The 21,185-nt window shown below is 42.1% G+C and overlaps 1 protein-coding gene across 1 annotated transcript in view; it reads left to right on the top strand.

Moving 5' to 3' along the window:
• BEND7 (BEN domain containing 7) overlaps positions 1-21,185 on the top strand; it is a 54,690-nt gene that overhangs the window by 23,883 nt on the left and 9,622 nt on the right. Inside the window, exons 5-7 of the mRNA XM_056846845.1 lie at positions 534-799; positions 12,553-12,778; positions 18,962-19,081. Of these exons, the coding sequence (XP_056702823.1) occupies positions 534-799; positions 12,553-12,778; positions 18,962-19,081 (612 nt within the window). The remainder of the gene's footprint in view (positions 1-533; positions 800-12,552; positions 12,779-18,961; positions 19,082-21,185) is intronic.

The following is a 21,185-nucleotide window of genomic DNA, read 5'->3' as shown; positions in this document are numbered from 1 at the left end:
CTCTTAATTCCTCTTTACCCAATTCCTCCCTGGAATCCAACAATCCATTTCTTTTCTTCTTTTTAGCAATTTGGAGCCATAATATAATATATAATGGGCAAGGGTCAGCAGCCATTTTGGCCAGAGCACAAAAGCCTGTGCAGGCTTTATTGGTAAAGCTGTTGCCACACTAGCAATCAAAATGTTGGGGGGGGGGGGGAGATATTCCTGGCCAGACTTCTTGAGAGATTTTGTCTTGGCCCCTTGGGCAGAGGACAGGCCCTGGGTGCTGACCAGAACGGTCTGCTGTACTACTGCTCAGCATGCACACAGTGGGATGGGGAGGATCCCTGGCCATTTTCGAAGAGAAACCCACATTCTAACACAGAGCAAGTCAAGCTTTGCATGAGATGGGATGTTGGGATGTAGCAGGGGTGGGGTGAGTTTCATCCTACTGAACCAGATTGGGGACCGAGCCAAATTGGGGACCAGAATGCCTGAGTTGATGCATTAGTGTGCTTTGCAGTGTATTCATGGGCTTTTCTTTTCTTCAGTTGCTGCTCAGAACAGACAACAGCCTCCCACTCCTTTGGTCAGTGCACAGAAATCAACAGTGACAAGGAAGAGAAATAAAAAGAGAAAATTACCCCCAAAGACTATTGAACCTCAAACTGTGAATAAGAAACCCAGCACTGTTGAAAATGAAAAAAAGCTATCAGCAAATGCTGAAAGGTCCAGCCTGGAAGCATCTGATTCCTCCTTGAAATTGGAGCCGCAGGTTTCAGGATTTGGCATCGTCCTTGAGTCGTCAGCTTCAGATGTAAGTAGATCAGATCCAGTAAATTGCAAGGAGCTTTGGTGGAGCAGCTCCTGACTGCCGTGTTGGCTTAATCTTGCCTTTCTCCTCATACAGGAAGTTCTAGGCACAAGCAGTGATGTGCTTTCTTTTGACACCTTCCCTATACCTGCAGGTCATAACATCAGAATTGGTCATGCACATTTTCCCCCCCGTTTTTTTCCCCCTTGGAAAACCCGTGCCTTCCCAGGTCCTATTGAATATTTTCCACTTGTTTGCTTCCCAAGGCATCCTTCCAAAATGATTTCCATTGAGGGCACCCTTAAATAGGGCTTGGTTGTTTGTACACAGGTACTTATTGGGAAACCTGTTCCCATGGAATTATTATGATTGCAAAAAAGTCTAGTGAATGAGCTTTAAGGAAACTAAGATTTTGCACTGAAGAATATATTGTGGCATTCTTGTTTAAGAAATTTAAAATGTCAGGTCCGAAGGCTAGGTTATGTATGGAGGCGAAGAGCTGTGGCTCAGTTTGTAGAGCATCTGCTTGGCATTCAGAAGGTCCCAGGTTAATCCCTGGCATCTCCAGTCAAAGGGACCAGGCAAGTAGGTGATGTGAAAGACCCCTGCCTGAGACCCTGGAGAGCCACTGTCAGTCCAAGTAGACAATACTGACTTTAATGGACCAAGGGTCTGATTCAGTATAAGGCAGCTTCATGTGTTCATGTGTCACTCACTTGCTGCTTGAAAATTAGAAAAGAAAGAAGTTACAGTTGAGCAAAATGTGTCTAACTATAACCACTACAGAGTAAAGGAAAAATAAAATGAGCAATAAAAGCAAGCTTCTGTCCCTAGGTCTAAAATGTATCCCTGTATGATAATTAATCACGAATAGGCAGAATGAACTTAAGAGTTAGTGGATCTGTTTCCAGCTCTCTGCTCTGGTTCTCCCAAGGGCCTAGGCTTTCTTAGCAAGCTATTTCCTCTTCAGCTATGACATATCTTGGCCTTTCTGTTTCTCTCAGCCATTTCCCAGATGAGACTCTTTACCAGAGTCCCTCCTTTAAGCACCATGTATTTATTTTATTTTAGTTTAAAACATTTGTATCCTGCTTTTCCTTCTGAGGTTCCAAGGCGACTAACCATATACAGCCAAAAAACGTAATATCCATCAAGTCACAGACACAAAGTATACATAGACCCCTTATGGTATCAGCTCCCTTCCCTTCGACTTGTACTCGTTTCTTGGCACTAGAAGACTGCTGTGAATCCACTACTAATGTGAAAATCCTGAGGCTATCATAATAGACTCTTTTGGCTACCAGGCCTTTTTGTCCCCACTCAGGCAGGGTGGAATAAACTGAGTGTACAGCCATTGTTCTTCTAGAAAGGCTATGTTAGACTAGCCTCTGAGCATGAGTAGAATGCAACTTAAACACTTCTTTTAAAGTTACATTTTTTGCACTGGTTACCTGTAGTGGTGAGGTATAATTTCACCACAGGGTGTTCTACAATTTGGGTGCCACCACAGAAAAGCCCTGCCCCCAGCAGACAGCATCTCCCCTCTGGAGGTGGGAATATCCAGAGCAGGAACTCCATCTTTATTTGTATTTATTTAAATATTTATACTACAGTTTTCTTCCCAATGGGGTCAAAAAGTGATATGCCACATTATTCTCTCCTCCTGAGAGTATTTGGCAGATCCAAGGTCCCCCAGCAAGCTTACATGGCAACAGTCCTACTCATAAGTAGCCCAGGATTTCCCTTCCCCCCCCCCCGCCATCAGGGTGGGGTGAAATGGAGACTGTACTAATGGATAAGTACTAATTCTTATACTTCTATAGAACTTATTCTAAAAAAAATCTTGTTTATCTTCACAGCAACCATGTGAGGTAGGCTAGCCAGAGAGAGAGAGAGAGATTGAGTGGCCCCAGGTCATCCAATGAGATTCACGGCAGAGAGGAGATTCAAACCTGGGTCTTCCAGGCCCTAGTCTAACACTCAAATACACAAAATCTGGGCAGGGTCATGCAAGAGTAGAAGATGTTAGACCATTTTGGTCTTTAAAGGTCAAAAACATCACTTTAATTTGTGCTCCTAGCCAAACTGGTAAACTTCATGAATCTTTTAAGGACTGGCAAAATGTCTAGTGCTGTGACTAAGAGAATTTTTTTCCCCTTTTATTGCATTGGAAGTCATTTTTACATCTCCATACTTTTATAATTACAAAATTACACTTTCTTTCTTCCAATACAATTTTAACCCCTTCCCCCCCATCTCCCTCCCCCCACGGACCAAGTCGAATAGATCATATTTTCATATTTTTAGCCATGAGCATAGTCTTTTTAATTTTACTAAAGTCTCTTCGTTGGCTTCTCCACTTTTCACCCAATCAAAATATAGGTTCCACTTAGTTTTTAACTCCAATTCTTCTTTCACCCATCGTCTGTTGTTTTAAATATCCCAACACATCTGATTGAACATATTCAAACACATAGTTATTCCACCTATCTATAGTCCACTTTGTTTTATCTTTCCATCCAAAAGCTATAGCTGCATGAGCCGCTAATATCATTACTTTAAACATCTCTTGTTTACTCTTTTCCACCTTCTCACACCCCATAACTCCCATAAACATCAAGTCTGCCGTTACTTGGAGTCTAATATTAAACAATTTTCTAATTTTTTAAAGTATTTTGTTCCAGAATTCTATCACCCTTGGACACTCCTACCACAAATGTGAGAACCACCCCTCTTTTGCCTTACAGTGCCAGCAGTTCGGTCTCTTTCCTTTAATCATGTATGCTATTTGAGCCAGTGTTCTATACCACTTCAGCATTATTTTCCTTTCCAACTCTTTGTATCTATCCATCTTCAACATTTTAATGCCCTTTATTATTTTATTCATCATTTGTATTGGTATTGTAATTTCCTTTGTCCATTTCGCCTGTATTGTTCTGATCATAAAATCTTTATCCCTTATCATCATTCTATATATTTTCCCTATTAATCCCTTTTTAACATTTGCTTCACTCTTTATTAACTCTTCCAATTCATTATCCTCTCTTTTCACACTTTCTCCCCAATTTCCTTGTTTTACTGCTTCATATAATCCCATCAAACCCAACCAATGTCTATGACCCACTTCTGTGACTAAGAGAATGAGCTGAGATTCACAGGGTCCCCCATTCACATCTTGCCTCTTGCCTCTACCACAAACTCAATAATTGAGAATATTGTCGAAGGCTTTCACAGTCAGAGTTCATTGGTTCTCGTAGGTTATCCGGGCCACAGCTGCTGGCGAAACGTCAGGAAAGAAAATTCCAAGACCACGGTTACACAGCCCGGATAACCTACAAGAACCAATCAATAGTTCAGCTTTACAAAAAATCACTTTCTTATCCTCAGTCTCTTTCCCCACCCCTCTAATCTTCAATATGGGAATAATATTTGGGGGCGAGGACTAAGGGCAAAGGTTGGTGCCGTTAGCAAAGACCCGCATGAGCTTATTTGCCATACCTTTAATATACCTTTTAATATAATGTAGTTGACACGGGTGCAAAATATTTTTTTACAATAATCTGGAGCAGTTTTTTCTTCTTTGAGAAGGACAGCTTGTATGGTTTCTTTCCCTTCGGTTGCATTCATCTTCTACCTGCAGAACAAAATGGCTTTGTATGGATAAGGCAGAGCATAGGTAACCACAGAAGGGACAACTGTTCTGAAGGCTGCATCAGCACTGGTTCTCCAGCCAAGCCACCTGGGCGGCCGCTTGGGGCAGTACAATGAAGAGGTCATCTGTGCATCACAGAGGCTATAGCCATCAGTGAGATGACTAGCATCCCCTCATGGGGCCCCTGCCAGCAGTCGGGTCCAAATAGCTTGAGGGCTCATCAGTAAGTCACGGGAGCCAGCATGGTGTAGTTAAGAGGGGTGGTTTGGAGTGGTGGAGTCTGATCTGGAGAACCAGGTTTGATTCCCCACTCCTCCACATGAGCGGCGGATGCTAATCTGGTGAACTGGATTTGTTTCCCCACTCCTACACACAAAGCCAGTTGAGTGACCTTGGGCTAGTCACAGCTCTCAGCCCCACCTACCTCACAGGGTGTCTTGTGGGGAGGGGAAGAGAAGGTGATTATAAGCTGGTTTGATTCTTCCTTAAGTGGGAGAGAAAGTCGACATATAAAAACCAACTCTTCTTCCACGGGCAACCTTCTGGCACCAGCGTTGCAAAAAACTACTGGTGCTCAAACATCACAGAGGAGAGGGCAGGGCTTTAGTGGGGAAGGAGTCAGCCATTGGTTAGATGTGTGCAAATCGCTGGTTACACTGGCTAGTTTCATCCTATCTGTGAGATTGAGTTGCCCAGTTTTGTATGCCCTCCTGTGACAAAGTGAGTGATGCTCCCCATGGGGCCTGTGAGGATGGGCGCATGTCGAAATATATAGCTGTGGTTGAGAAAGGGTGCGCTTGGCATTTCCTGCTTTGAATTGGATGTTTGTCAAATGAATATCTGGCAAGCATGAGTGTGGCCAATGGGTTTTGTTTGAGCTTTAGGCACGTGATGTCTGAAAAGTTCACTGATGAGTAAGCCGATCATTAATTTCTTCAGTGAATCTTTTTAATTTTGGGAAGACAGTTTCCAATTTCCTAAGTGTAGCCACCTTGGAGAGCATAATTAAATTTTGTATCAGTGATCATAAATGAAAGGAATTCTGTAGATAATATTGTACCTTTCTAGAAGTGCAAACTAATAATAAAAAAGAGCAGTCAGGATAATTCAGATACACAGATGGGAGCTACACCAGTAATTAGATTAGCGTGTCATACCGCAGACTCTATGTAATGATACATCGTAACTGGTTAAATGCTTTTCTGCAGTTCTTGTACCATAATTATAATTATGGCTAGAGATGCCTAGTGGACTAGAAGAGAGGACTTGTAACTACATTTGGTTGGTCTTTGATATCTTCCCTTCAGTTTTTCATATGATTTGTACCTGGTCCTTTAAAAATCGTGATTTTAAAATTCATTATAGGCATAAAGTTAAATCTGATAAAATGGAAGCTGTAACTTCTGTAGGCTCTGTCTCCTGGAGAATGCCTCATTATTTACCTATCATCCCAGTGGGCGAAATCCAAAATTTATCAAAATGTATGGGAGCTTCCATTGAGTCTATACACAATCTTTTTTTTTTCTTTACAGAATGTTTCAACAGTTTAAACTATTATGCCCTGGGCCAGTCATTTATTTATTTATTTGCATTATTTATAGTCCGTCTGTCTCATGGGGGCTGAAGCCATATTACACAGAGTCAGACAGTACAGTCAACAAAATGGGACATTCAATAAACAATGCACTAAGATTGTAGAAGTGTGGAACTAACCAGAAATCTGAAAAATAGACCTGAAGCATAGCATAAGTATTAACATGACACATTAAGCTATGCAAAAATTGCATAATTGTGTTCTCCTTACAGAAAGCTACACACAGTAGTATAGACCACAGTCCCTAATAATTTATCCAAGTAATATTGTCGAAGGCTTTCACGGTCAGAGTTCATTGGTTCTTGTAGGTTATCCGGGCTGTGTAACCATGGGCTTGGTATTTTCTTTCCTGACGTTTCGCCAGCAGCTGTGGCAGGCATCTTCAGAGGAGTAACAGTGTCCTTCAGTGTTACTCCTCTGAAGATGCCTGCCACAGCTGCTGGCGAAACGTCAGGAAAGAAAATACCAAGACCACGGTTACACAGCCCGGATAACTCATCCAAGTAAGTTTGTAAGCTGTTTTATACAGTGCAACCCTATTACTTGTGCAAAATGGCCCTATTGAATACCGTATTTTTCGCTCCATAAGACGCACCTTTTTCCTCCTCAAAAGTGAAGGGAAATGTCCGTGCGTCTTATGGAGTGAATGTGTGTCCCGAGACGGACCCAAGCCCGGTCCATCCGGGGCAGGAGCCGAGCAGCCCGGACGGCCTGCAGAAGTCGGGGAAGACCAACCGGCTGGGCGCGCTGGAACAACATGAGCAGGCGTTCCCCGCCCCGACGGCCAGCTGGGAGGCGGGCGGGGCCGCACAGAGCTGGCTGGGCGCGCCGGAACAACGGGAGCAGGCGTTCCCCACCCCAACGGCCAGCTGGGAGGCGGGCGGGGCCACACAGAGCCAGCTGGGCGCGCCGGAATGACAGAGCAGAGACCGAGGAGGAGAGCGGTCAGGAGTCCTCTAGCTGACGTCAGTCAGAGTGAGAGTCCCTGGCTTCCACTGAGGAGGAGAGTGACTCAGATTTTTTCTTGTTTTCCTCCTCTAAAAACTAGGTGCGTCTTATGGTCAGGTGCGTGTTATGGAGCGAAAAATACGGTAATTCAGTTTTGCATAGTGTGCAGAAAGTCAGGAGAATGGGAGCCTTCCTGACCTCGGTCAGGAAATTCTATAAGGCGGGGGCCTCAACAGAGAAGGCATGTGTATGGGCAGTAGCTGATTTTGCCCATTTGCAGGTTGGCACCTGCAAAAGACCTTGCTCAAATGAGCAAAGCTGTTGTTGCAGGGCACAGTTATTTTAACTATGTAATATTTTAAGATAAGATGACCTGGCAGTTTATAAAAGACATACTTGTTTTTAAACCTGCATTCAGAGTTCTGAAGAGTTAATGAAGTGGGTTTGATGGGATGGTGTGAATTCAGATGTGCTTGGAGCAAGGAGACCTGGGTTCAGATCCTCACTCAAACATGAAGCTGCCTGGGTGGTTACTGTTCCTCATTTCTCTCAACAAAGGACGAGAAAGCTTCGTTTCTCCTTCTATACAAAAATGAAAAGGAATAAACACTGCTCTTCTAAGCAACCACCTTTGTGCATATTAAGGGTCTGGATGACCATGATTGCCGAGGAACATTAGAAAACAGGGTTGCGTGGTGGTACAATGGGGAGTGGTTGTAGAAGAGGCTAGCATTCAGAAGTGGGAAAAGCCTTGCTGCCTGCAAGCATTTGCCAGCATGCTTCTCTGGTTCTCAACCATTTTTGTGAAATAATCATCATCTCATTGAGCCATGAGATCATAAACTGTTTTTATTGTTCTGTCTTTAGTACTACAGTCAAAAGTTCTGCTCACGACCTGAGTTCGATCCCAACAGAAGTTAGTTTCAGGTAGCTGGCTCAAGGTTGACTCAGCCTTCCATCCTTCTGAGATCGGTAAAATGAGTACCCAGCTTGCTGGGGGTAAAGTGTAGATGACTGGGGAAGGCAATGGCAAACCACCCCGTAAACATAGTCTGCCTAGTAAACGTTGGGATGTGATGTCACCCCATGGGTCAGTAATGATCTGGTGCTTGTACAGGGGACTACCTTTACCTCTAGTATTTTACTTGAAATGTGTTTCTGCTGCAGTTTGTACCAGTTTCTATAAATATGAATTATTTTCAGAGCATCCATCCAGCCTAATTTCTACTTGTGTTAAGTCCAGAGTTCTTGAAATCAGGTGAACTCTTCCAGTTCAGAAGTGTCCTCAGTTGCATGCGGTGCTTACAGTACTTAAGTGCTAGCTGTGGGCTGCTGAGCGTCATGAGAAATCTTAACTTTTTTTTTTTTAAGCAAGAGCTATGTTTGAACATGCAGTGGCAAAGGTACCAAGTGATCAGAAACTGGAAAATAAGCCAGCCCTCTGCGCATTTAGTTTGGAGAGAAGCTGCCAGGAACTTAATAGGCAATTCTTAGTATGTACATGGATGATCCGGTTGTACAGGTGCAGTCCTATGTGTACTTAGAAAGTAGCCCCCCCCCTTTACACATGAGTAAATATGTGTAAGGTCATGCTATTGGTCTGAATTTTTGGCTCTTAAAATTTCTAAACCAAGTTAATAAGAGAGTTCAAGGGATGACTCGCGATTATATGTTTTGAGGGTAACAATTTGGTATGTTTCTCATCTATAAAACCAGCATTGAATTACACGTTGACCAAAATGTGTGGCTTAGCCACAGCTCTCTGACACTGGATATGTTTCTACAGTAACCTCCAGGAAATGAATAAGTAACCTACCCCTTTTTGAGACTTTCCTTGAAATAAATGGCAAAGCCTGCACATGTAAAAAATGATTGTGACAATATCAGGCCATTGTAATTTAGTATTTATATAGCACAGCTATATACATTGGATTGTTAATAGTGCTTCACATATGTTACCTTAATCGGTACAACAGTCTTGTAAAGTAGGTCAGTATTATTGTTCTCATTTTGAAGTGGGGGATTTTATGTGGCCTGACTCCCAGGGCTGAAATGATTGTTTGCCTACAGGCAATTTCTGCATCAAGATAATATACTGTAGTACTTACTCAATTTGATTGTGTAATCAGAGACCAAATTAATATTCTGCTTCGGTGGAAAGGTCCTGTTTGTTTTCCTTGCAATGCAAATTATGCAGGATTGGCAAAGGAGGTCCATTTTTGATCAGTACAACATTTTTTAAATATTTAGGAATAAATTTAATATGCTGCCTGCTAATTTTACCATAACAAAAGTTTTGGTAATTCTCCCTTATTTGTGTTAATTATGTACACCATTGCCTTGATTATTTTATGTTAACAAATTCTATTTGGCTATAAATTGTGTTTGGAGATGTCCATGTGAGGCTCAAATGGGTACTGATTGCTTGCAATTGAAGGATAATTTGCTCCTGAAGGAATCTGGAATAAATCAGCACTTTATTTTCCTATTATGTGACTGGGATACAGACCCATTCATTTATAAAACGCTCACACAGATCTACAAATAACATTGACTGGGTGTTTAGCTGAAGTTGGGCATTGCCTGCTGCCAACTGAACAGACCAATTTCTACTTCTTGTGATGCAAGTGTGTTGATTTTCTGGCAGAAGAGTATACACAGCTATGATAATTGCTATTGCCATGTAATAGCCTGATCACTGGAAAGTTGCATGACAGTCATTATTATAGCATGCCTTTTATCGTACATGACTAATGCCAGTTAACAAGGAGATAAGAGGGGGATGTTGGGGGGGGTCATCTAACAATTAACTTGTTTTGCAAATGAAGCTCCGATCCCAAAAAAATATAGTAACACAGTGTTGATTTCCAGACTTCTCCACATTTATCATTAAGAGTGGCAAACAAGAGTAAAAAATTACTGTGCCTTATTTTCAACTCTATTACATCAAGGGCACTCATCTTCTGTGTATGCTTGTGATTTTTACACATTTAAAATAACACACTAAAATGAGCACATGGAATACCAGCGGAGTAGATAAACCAGATCTTTGGGGAGTTGTGAGCATCTGCTTGGCATACAGTAGGTCCCAGGTTCAATAATGGCATATCTATGTGATGGAAAAGACCTCTACCTGACTCTAATTTGTAGATGATGTTCTAGCATGTTATATAAGAAATACTTGTTGTTTATTATCTGTTTTTGTTCTACTTGTGTTAAATTGTTGTCTTTCCCAAGACAGATGAGACCAAGAATCCAATTTGTTTACACGCTTAGAAGATCAATTTGCTTGGCTTCTCTAAATAAAAGGAAGAATTGGTTTTTAACAAGCAGGTTTAGATGTGGCTTCCAAAGCATCCCTCTCTCTCACATTCACACACACATTTTCATAGCTACCTATAGAACAGAAAAGTACTCCATATATTTGCAGGACTCTGCTGGATGGCCTTTAAATACTTATGTAAATTTTACAAACCCCAAATAAACCAAGATTGTTGCATACAAGTCCCATAATGCTGAGTGTGGGGCAGTGGGGAGCTTTTCTCAACCTTATTAAAAAGTTATTTCCTTGGTTCTTTGATTGTACATACTTCATACTGACTCACAAGTTTTTGAAGTTGTCATCACTTTCTAGTAAAAATTAGGATTACTTTAATTTGTTTCATTGTTACAAGGAAAACGACATGATTAAAAATTTCCTAGACCAGAGTGTGTCGCTGAGATGCTGCTGAAGTCAGTTAACGTACAGGACAGTGTTTCTGATCAGAGGTCTATATGTAGCACCAGCATCTGTCGTTCTCACCTTGAGAGCTTCATGCTGAGTTCTGATTAAAATGTGCTAAGATTTACCTGATTTTCATAACCTTTCCTACCTTTTCTACACTTTGAAAACTTTGTGCTGGCCAAGTTTTAATGTTATCTGACTGTGGCCTGTGCCTCCCCTCCACCCCCCGTTGTACTTACAGTCTTCAAATGTAGAAAAGAATAAGTGCAAGCATTTTGTTAATTCATATTATTCTGTAACTTATCTGTGTGAAGTTTGTTGCAAGTGGTTAGAACATGCTCTTGACCTAAACTTAAAAATGTGGAATGCCACTGCTCATGGCTATCAAAAGACTCTGGACACCAGCAAAGTGATTCTAAAATGTTGTTTGGTATTGCTCCAAGTGGCAGTTGTGGTGGGTTATTAAACCATGTTTACCAGGAGATATCAGAGGCAAAAGAAAGTACTCTAGATGCTGCATTCCATGCAATTCACACTACCTGTTGGGAGGATTGTTACTAGCTAGATAGCTTTTAAGAAGAAGTAGGTGGGTTCTTGGAAGATGGATTTATCAACAGCTATTAAATATGGTAGCTAAAGAAACTTCTGTGTAGAAGCTATCTCGCTCTGACTTCCAGATGTTGTCAACAGAACAGAGAGAGGCTGTTGTCTTGTGTCCTGCTTATGGGCTTCCAGGGATGGTTCTCCAGTCAAGCCCCCCAGGCAGCTGCCTTGGGAGGTACAATGAAGAGGGTACTGATGTACCGCAGGGCGCTGGAGAGCCAGCATGGTGTAGTGGTTAAGAGCGGTGGTTTGGAGTGGTGGCCTGTGATCTGGAGAACCGGGTTTGATTCCCCACTCCACATGAGCGGTGGATGCTGATCTGGTAAACCGGGTTAGTTTCCCCACACCTACGCATGAAGCCAGCTGGGTGACCTTGGGCTAGTCTCACTCTCTCAGCCCCACGTACCTCACAGGGTGTCTGTTGTAGGGAGGGGAAGGGAAGGTGATTGTAAGCCGGTTTGATCCTTCAGTGGTAGAGAAAGTCAGCATATAAAAGCCAACTCTTCTTGAGTGTGTGTGTGTGTGTGTGTGTGTGTGTGTGTGTGACTGGGATCACTTCCTGGGCTCACGCCATCACAGTGCCGGGACTTTACTTGGACCCATCTGGTGGTAGTGTGGGCCCATGAGGGTATGGGTATACCCTGCTTCGAGTAACAAAATACCCTGACCCAGCCTTGTGGATTTCCCAGGGAAATGTAATTGGCTACAGTGGAATGACATGGACCTTAGTTTGATGCAACAAGGCAGTTCTTAAATTGTTATGCTCTTAATGGTCCTTTTCTTATATTACTTAAAGTTTCAATTACGGCCAGAGAAACCTAGGCCCCAGAATATGTTAAAACTGTTGGTTATAATGGAATTCAGTGTGTCAGTCAGGACTGCAGTTGCAGTGATTATATTTCAAGTTCCTAATAACCAGTGTTAAATTTGTAAGAGCTGGTGCTACCAAGATTGGCTAAATATTTTGAAGTTCTAGTTACAACATTAAATTAATAGATAACCAGCCACATAGGAATTTTTCAGCTCTACTAACATTTTATAGAATAATATATGAATCTGTTAATGGATTTAATACTTGTAATTTGCATTTTGTTACAATTGGTGATGATTTGAGATGGGTAAAACAGTGCCAGGAAAGCCTAGCATGTGTTGATGCTAACAAATTCAGATTGATTTGGATGTTCAGAGAGTTACATAAAGAAAGCACTAACCAAACATTGATATTCTTTTGGTAGCCAGAAGTGCAACTTGCTGAGGGCTTTGACGTCTTCATGCCCAAATCCCAACTGGACTCTATCTTAGCCAATTACACTCGCTCAGGAAGCCTGCTGTTTCGAAAGCTGGTGTGTGCGTTTTTTGACGACAAGACTTTGGCCAACTCCTTACCCAACGGCAAGAGGAAAAGAGGCCTCAATGATAACCGAAAAGGACTAGACCAAAATATTGTGGGTGCAATCAAAGGTATTATTCTGCTTTGTTTAATATCTCTTGTGCTCTGTGCTTTTAGCATGTCACTAATTGTGTTGAATTACATTTGAGGACTGTGACTTCAGTTCTTTTTTGCGTTAAACTGAGCTGTCATCAGTCCCACGTTCCTGAAGTATGCCCTAAATGAACAGCTCTGTATGTGCTGCAGCTATTGTTTGATGGCTGGGTGGGGGAGAGTGATGTTGAATGATCCCATACACAAAAAATACCACATACAGCTTACATGTGAAGTTGAAGACCCCTTCCTTTATATTGCATCTCCTGCATGCAGCATGTTCTTTTAGATGGGTGAGCATTCAGACATATTGGATCCGAAATGCCCCTTCCTCTCACAGCAGGCACTTCCACTTAGTGAGAAAGTGGTTTTTGCCAATTTGTGTCTTTCACTGCAGCCCCCTCCTTCAACGCCCATTATATTCCTGAGGATTCGTACCCCATGGAGACACAGTTTTGAGGCAACTTACATTGGCAACTTACATAGGTTCCCAGAAGGTCTCCCTGACCGGATCCAGACATGAGTACCCTCCACAAGGTTGCTGTCTCATGTGCATTCAGACCATACCTTGGGATCTTTGGGGATTGGAACAGGAATGCATCCATTGAAATGTAGTGGTGATGGATGATGCAGGGTCTTAGGGCCAAACCTATTGTTGGTTGAAGTATGCTCAGTGCCAGGCTGAAAGAGTTGGGACCTTTCCTGCTTTGCAGTCTAGAACCATATGCCTGTCTTTGGTCTGCTTTCTCACAGAGCCATTCATACAGGCAGGGATAGATATGACTTACCTTAGTGGTTACTCCCAGCAGTGCATATTGCTGTTGACTAGTCAGGTCTTGAGCCAGCCACTGAACATGAGGTAAGGGCTTGGGGTGGGAGAGCTGCATTTATGTTGCCAGGTGGGCAAGTTGCCATGGGTTTTTTTGTATTTCGATACTGGGTTTGTTTGTTTGTTTGGTTTACCCACGTGTATGTACTGGGGTGTTCTGAAGTGTAGGCATTTTAACTCAGTAGTCAAGCCTGGTAGGGCAGGAGCTTTGCAGTGATTGTCTTTTATTCCAAAATTCTGACTGAAAAACTTACAAAAACCACCAGGCTTCAGATTTTCTAAAAAGTACTTGTAACCAAGATTATTACACTCTTTCCTCAATTGAAAGACGGGCTCAGTCAGTAACATGATGGAATTTAAAACCCAAATGCAGCTCTCTAGGCACTTTCAGTTGCGTCCAGCAGCTGATGATATTGGAGGCATTGCTATAATGAGAGGGTTGTCTTTATTGTGATGGCACCACATAAATGATATTGCAGGAAGAACTCTGCAGTGCCTGAGAGAAGATTTCTCTTCTGAAAGAGAACAGCAAGAGATGGCACGAAGTGGAACTTAACTCCGCCTGGCTCCAGTTGTGCGTACTGCCTTTAAAGAAGTGTGTGTGACAAGATACTGTGGCTCCATTAAGTCCTTGGGATGGCTCTGCCAGTATGCAGGGGTTTTTGTTTTTTTGCATCATTTATGTAAGAGGTTCCTGTATTAGCCCTTCCAGATATTGTTTAGTGCTCCTTCTATCTCCCTTTCCCGTTGCCAGAAATTGAGCAGGCCATGCCCAAAAGTGGAATCAGGTAAGAGCATAGGGAAACTCTTTGCTCTTTCAATGTCTTTTATTTTCACCAGCCATTTTTTACTTTCACTGTTAAGAAGATTCAAAGGCAGAGGACTGCTTTTCTACATCTGGCATTTTTTTAAAAATACTAATATGTTTCCACATACGTTCTTAGCATTTGTTGGGTAATATGGCATGAAGATGCACTGTATTGAAGAAGCTGTTTCATTCCAATCTGTACTTTGCTTCCAAGCTTGCTTTGCCCCATGTTGCCCTCACCCCATACCGTCTCCATCTCTTTGCACTGTTGCCTCTTTCCTGGGCAGATTGGGACCAACAGCCCCCCCCTCCCGTGGTTCTGATAGTGCCAGGGGGGTCTGCTTAGCTCAAGGTTCAGGCTGCAGAGGCAATGACTCTCTTGTGTCTACATCTGTTATCACTGTTGCTGCAGCCTTGAGCCAAGCCGACTCAACCCTGCAGCACTTCCACCACCACAGGGACCCCTTGGTTCTGCTTGCTCTTGGCCTGCAGTGACCCATCAAGACCTTTTCCTGATACGTTAAAGGGCCCATTCACTCCAGCACAATCTCATCTGCAATCTTATCTGTTGGTTTTGCCTCTCTTCATTCCTACCCAAGCACCCCCTCATCCCTGTTGACCATATTAGAAAGTTCTCCGTGGGGCTGTGTGAAGAATGCAAGAATCTAGAAAGTTGTTCTGGCTTAGGAGACAGTTGATTGACAGCTAAGGAATTATTGGAGTGGCCAGTGAAATCGTAACATTCAGAGAGAGGGTCAATTCAGCACTGGAGTTCAGTATGGACAGAGCTCTAAGCAGCCAGTGAGGAGGATTTGTCCTCAGCAGTTAAAATCAAAGGAACACGATTGAAGTTTTTTTGACCAAGACAGGGTCAGCAATTGGTTCATAAGGACGTTAACTCTGAGTGCATAGAGTGCATCTTGGTAATGAACCTGGGAGGTAGCTCTGAGGGAAAGAGAGTTCTCAAAGCCAGGGAGAGGCAAGTCAACTCAACTGTATTGAGGGATCCCTAAAGGGCTGAGGAGAATTATTCTCTAGAGTCCAGAGTGAACCCAGCCCAGTTTAACGATTAAACTGGTGAAGTGATTCAAGTAGTTCCTTACTCCAGAAAACTGAAGCAACCTTGTGTTTTAAGTAAACTTGAGTGAAATCTGAACAAGGAACTGATAAACTAAAGCAAGCCTCTCAGTAAAAACAGGTATCCAGCATTTTGAAGTGAATTTAGTGTTACCATCCGAAAACAACCAATCCTCTCTAGTTTAGTTGGTGTGAAGTGCCTACTCCTTATTGGTTTATGACCAACCTAATACCATTCTGAAACCAAGTTTCCCTGTTTAAATCCTCATCCTACGTTGCTGCTATTAATAAAATCTGTTTTGAACTTTTACCTCACCAAGCCTTTGTGTGCTGTCAATTTCTGACAGACATGGTTTCGTTGAAAGGTGGTTCTCCCCCTCGATCCGTGACAGGCTGTTTCTTGGGTATATCTTCATCAGTTGGGGAGAGAATGGGGAATTGTTTATTGACTGCTGATGTCCCCCAACTAAATATACAAATGGGCAGAGGGAAGTTGAGCAGGGTTCTGATTGCTGATGTCATAGCTGTTGTTCACTATGCTTTTTTTTTTTTTAATTGAATGGGGTGTTTGGGGTTGTGGTTCCCCAGACTCAGATTACTTTCTTTTTTGTGTGTGGTTTTCTGTCTTTCCTTCAGGAGGAATAAGGGGAAGTAAGAAAGACAATTTTTTTCCATGTGCATATAAATAGGATATTTGTTTCAGGTGGATAGCCAGGTTTATCTAGTGGTAGAACAAAATTTGACTCTGGTAGCACAGAAAAGATCAACAAACATTTCCCAGCTCGCTTCAGCAGATACGAAAGCTTATACAATGGATTTTTGTTTTTGTTTTTTACTGGACTGGGATATTTATTGTAATATAAATTTGATAATCTCCTTTGTTTGACTCTTTCAACAGCAATGGGAGAAAATCCTTTGCCCTCTTGTAAAGTGAAATTGGTAGTTACTGTCCTGCCCACCCATCTTTAAACACACTCTTTCAGCTAGTTTCATCATAGTATTTGAGATGCCAAGGTAATTTTCTTCAAAGGAAACCCCATTTTCTAATTGTAGGTCACGATAATCTCCTAAAGGTCTTGTGATCTTGATGGGGCTCACTGATTTATAGCTGTGTCAGTGTTTGTGTCAGTTCATCAGTGGTTCTCAGATAATTAGTTCCCAGCCCATAGGACTTGGATCCCGCTTCGTGCCAGTCTCGATTTTAAATAAGGCACAAGAACACTTTGGTTCTTGGTGAGCCATTTGCTGTTTCGTGTGTTAGCCAATAAGAAGATGGCTGGAGAAGCTATTTGCTCTCTGCCCTGCACTTTGCAGCAGGGTTTTGCTGCAAGTTGGCTCACCTGCACACCCAGTGGATAATGTGGGGTAAGTTGGTTTCCTTTTGAGGGCCCAGGCAGGGTTTTTTTTGGACCTCATTCAAACTGGTCCCTTTTTTGCCTGTTTCACAGTGTCCTGGGAGTTTTGATATTCTCTTATTAGTCCTGGGCATTTGACTGGTTAGGCCATAACTAGTTTTGCAAGAATACTGCAAGTTGATACAGCAAAGGATAACTGGTAAGTACCCGGAGCCTTCTAAGAAAGGAGAGCTCTTCCCAAGCGAGACCATCACTGACTCAAACGGCCTGGTAGGCTGGGGAGGGAACAGCCTCGGTGGTTGAACAGCATCAAACTGAGCTCTTAGTTGGTTCTCGTAGGTTATCCGGGCTGTGTAACCGTGGTCTTGGTATTTTCTTTCCTGAAGTTTCGCCAGCAGCTGTGGCCGGCATCTTCAGAGGAGTAACACTGAAGGACAGTGTCTCTCAGTGTCAAGTGTGTAGGAAGAGTAATATATAGTCAGAAAGGGGTTGGGTTTGAGCTGAATCATTGTCCTGCAAAAAGTAACAAAGGTAATGTGCTAACCATTGTCCTGTAAGTATCAAGATAATGTGCTAATGTGGGTGTGGTATGTTAATATGGAACATTGTATCCTGAAGTGATCTGTTAATGTGTGAAATCCAAAGCTAATCTGCATGGCTATTGTTGACTGTAGTCTTTGTTAGTCTGGGAGAAACGGAAATACACGCAGTTCTTACGTTACTGTCCTATCAAAGCTAAACTGATTTCACTACTGTAATGTAAAATGCATAATTCATAACAGTGTATAAACTTGTAATATTTTACATATTTGTGGAATTTAAAAGTTATAAATGGCTTTGTTTCCTACAAGAAAAATTGCACATATACCCAATACCTGAGATAAAAATGCAAGCTGTTACTCCCTATGCTACTTTAGCAAATGTACCTTAATTTTTGCTATCTGAAAAGTATGAAAAATAGCAGTTAACAGAAAACACGATATTTATGGTATAGTAAATAACATGAAAGATATTATGTGGTCAGAAAAAGGATGACACAAAGGTTTAATAATAATATCTGTACAGCTGGATGTAGTTCCAGCGAGATGCTGCCTTCTTCCGTCTGTGGCTACTGGTTAGAGAGAGCTTGGTTCTCAATTAAACTTTCAGAGTTTTCCTCTGAAGGCTTTGGTGCAGTATCTGCCCCACCTCCTCATGTTTCTTTTGTTCCTTCCAGCAAGGTGTAGGACAATAAGCTACTAGTTACCCAGTCCGTGGGCATATGTGCCACAGTGGTTTGAGGGAGAGGTGAAAAGGTTCTTTTGACCTGACTCTTCTCTGGCGGTTGACAACAGAAACCATGTAACAGTTGGGAAGCAATGAAAGCCCTTAATGATCCTGTTGTGAAGATTAAATATCCCTCTAGGTGCAGAAATGCATCCTGGATTTAAGGGCTGTATATAGCAGGGGTCCCCAATCTTTTTGAGCCTGTGGGCACCTTTGGAATTCTGACAGAGGGTAGTGGGCAGAGCCACAAAATGGCTGCTGCAGGAGGCAGAGCCAGCCCAAAAATGGCTGCTGTATCTTACCTTCAGTCACATAATGCAAACCCTTATTTTTCTGTTGGAAAAATTGGGAAAAGGCCTCAGAAAAAAACGAAAAAAATTTCCCCCCCATTTTTCCCCAGGCCTTTAACATCTCTGTTTGTGTCCTTGTTGAGGGTGTACTGGTACAATCTGTTTGTTTGTATGTCCGGAGACTGGTCTGCCAACTTGATATTCTTGGAATTTCAGTGCCTCTGTCTACCAATATTTTTCAATATGGTAAATATTTATTGAGTGCTTAAGAGATCTCCACTGTTGTATGAACAAGTCTAACTTGTTTTGCATGCCTTCAGTCAGTAAACAGCTGTTTTTGAGAGCTAGACCAAATCATCTCTTGATAACAGTATGTATGGGGAGTATATGTTTGAAGATCTGTTGTGTTAATAAATCACTGCACATGGAAAATGAGTGGGCTGTGGAGAAGTCTGTGACATGCTCACTTGCTTTATGTGTACAGGATAATTTTTATGGGGAATAAATAAAGGTATCTTTTGTCCTTCTGATTTTAGTGTTCACGGAAAAATACTGCACTGCAAACCATGTGGATAAACTGCCTGGCCCAAGAGATTGGGTGCAGATTCTGCAGGATCAAATCAAACTGGCAAGAAGACGGTTAAAAAGAGGTTCAGGTAAGGAGAAGAGGAGGGAAGCAGTCTGAATGTGAAGGCAGCAAGGAAGGGGGCAAGTCATCTGTGGCCCAGAGAGGGTTGGAACCCTATATCTGGAAATCTCTGAGGAAAAGCCCTGCTCTGAAGGGGAGCTGATTTGTACATGCATGTACGTCTCTTAACTGTTTTGTAACTACTCACATTCTGATTTAAGGTTGACTAATTAATCTCTGAAAATGCCTGTGTTTTGAGGTGGCAGGGAGGCTGTCTCATGTGTGGTGTTACTCTTTCGTCTGTTGTTCCCTGTGTGTTCTTTTTACTGTAATAAAGCTGCAATCATTGCAAAGTTCCAGTTGGCCGCAAAGCCACGATTCCCCGGCTATGAAGTAATCCTCTCTAAGGGAGGCACCAGTGCCTTCCTGTCTCCCTTGCCTCATTTTTATATGCCTGTTTCAATTAGTCACCGTTGTATGGGCTGAGTTCCCTTCCACTTGGCAAAGAGGATCCAGTGTATCAACGTTTTCCTTTTTGCTTCCTTGGGATCCTTTCTCGTGAACCTTCAAGGGACTTGAAGGCCAATGTGGTCAGATCTTCTCCATCATTAGGAATGGTTTGCCATTAGGAACCATTTCCCATTTGCTATTTACATGGTCCAAGAAGTCAAGAGCGAGTCTTTGTGTGTTAACAAGAAGTTTCCAAATATCTACCAATGTCAGTTCAGAGATGCCAACTACCTTCAGTACCTCAAAGATTCAGAGATTGATACCAGGTCTAACTGTGGCTTCCGTATATTGTCAAAGTGTTCAGTACCTTGAGGACTGTTACAAGAATCATGTAGGCTGCCAGATATTTTATACTTCTGTGTTTTATTAGCTTGTTTTTAATGGTCATTGATTTACTTATTTTATGCTTTTATGATTCTATATTTTGTGAGCCGCCTTGAGCAGGGCTCTGAAGAAGCAGCATACAAATAAATTGTACCCCTGCAACTGAAAAAATGTTTTGGACCTTCTCTTGAGCATCAGATTTTCTTGCGTGTGATGATTCCTGTCATGAGATATTTCTCATGTCAGTGGAACTGAGTGTAATGGGTGTGATCAAATACTGCAGTGGTAAGCGTAGAATGGGAAATAAATTAGTTATTTAAGAGCATGGATAATTGTTTATTATTGAAATAATTGGCTGCTTTCCACTTAAAAGTATCCAAGCTGGAACTCTTCTTTTTAAAAATAAGGATAAATAGCAATAAGGATTTTTAAATGATACAATGACGTTCACAGTTCAATACAATCTCAACATAAAACAACCTTTAAAAGACCCTTAAAAGCAGTAATATTTCCAGTCCGTGTGTGTAAGTCTTCAATAGCTTGCAGGACCAGGTTGCAGAAAAAGCTTTTTGATATAGCAGATAAAAGCTAGCAAGGAAGACAGATGTCCAGGCATATCTAGCTGAGGACTGAATTGTACACAGTAGGTGCCCCAACCGAGGAGGACCTCTTCTTTGTTCTCATGAACTTTATCTGGCAAAGAGGTAGAACATTGAAAAAGACGCAAAGTTTTAGTGAGGGCCCCATGGGGGAAGGTCTTCCCTCGGTTATCTAGGACCCAGGTTGTTCATGGTTTTAAAGGTAGGAGACTAGGACTGCTGTTACTTTTCTTCAAGTTATTTGTTTCCTTTTTTCAGTTTGGATCTTGTCATTAAATCGTGTTTGTTTTTGTGGTTTGGTTTTGTTAATATAACAATTGCTTCCAAGCAGAAGAGTGTCAACCTGTTGTTTTGGTTTTGTCTTCTGCTTTTTTTCTTATTTTGGGGATGGCTTTATCTTAAAATTTGTCACCTTTTACGGAGTTTATAAATGCTCTTGGAGTTGGCATGGCTACTTTCTGATAGACCTGCCAATAAATAGTCTGTTACAGGGACAGAACTGGTAGTAGCATCTCAGCCCTTGATGGCAGTGGTCTTGCCCCAGGCAAGCACGTGAATAGTAATAATAATTGATGCCTGTCCTCCAGTGGGCATCCCTCTGTGCATTCAGTGTGAATGTAGAAAAGCAGCATGGGAAGCTGCTGTTCTATGCAGAGGCGTATTTGGAACACTGTGTGAGATGGCTCAGCTTGTACAGTG

The sequence above is a fragment of the Euleptes europaea genome, chromosome 3, assembly GCF_029931775.1.
Source record: "Euleptes europaea isolate rEulEur1 chromosome 3, rEulEur1.hap1, whole genome shotgun sequence".
In the NCBI taxonomy this organism is placed as follows: Eukaryota; Metazoa; Chordata; class Lepidosauria; order Squamata; family Sphaerodactylidae; genus Euleptes; species Euleptes europaea.
Note: the sequence above shows the minus strand (reverse complement) of the source record. Positions and strands in the feature narration are given on the sequence as shown.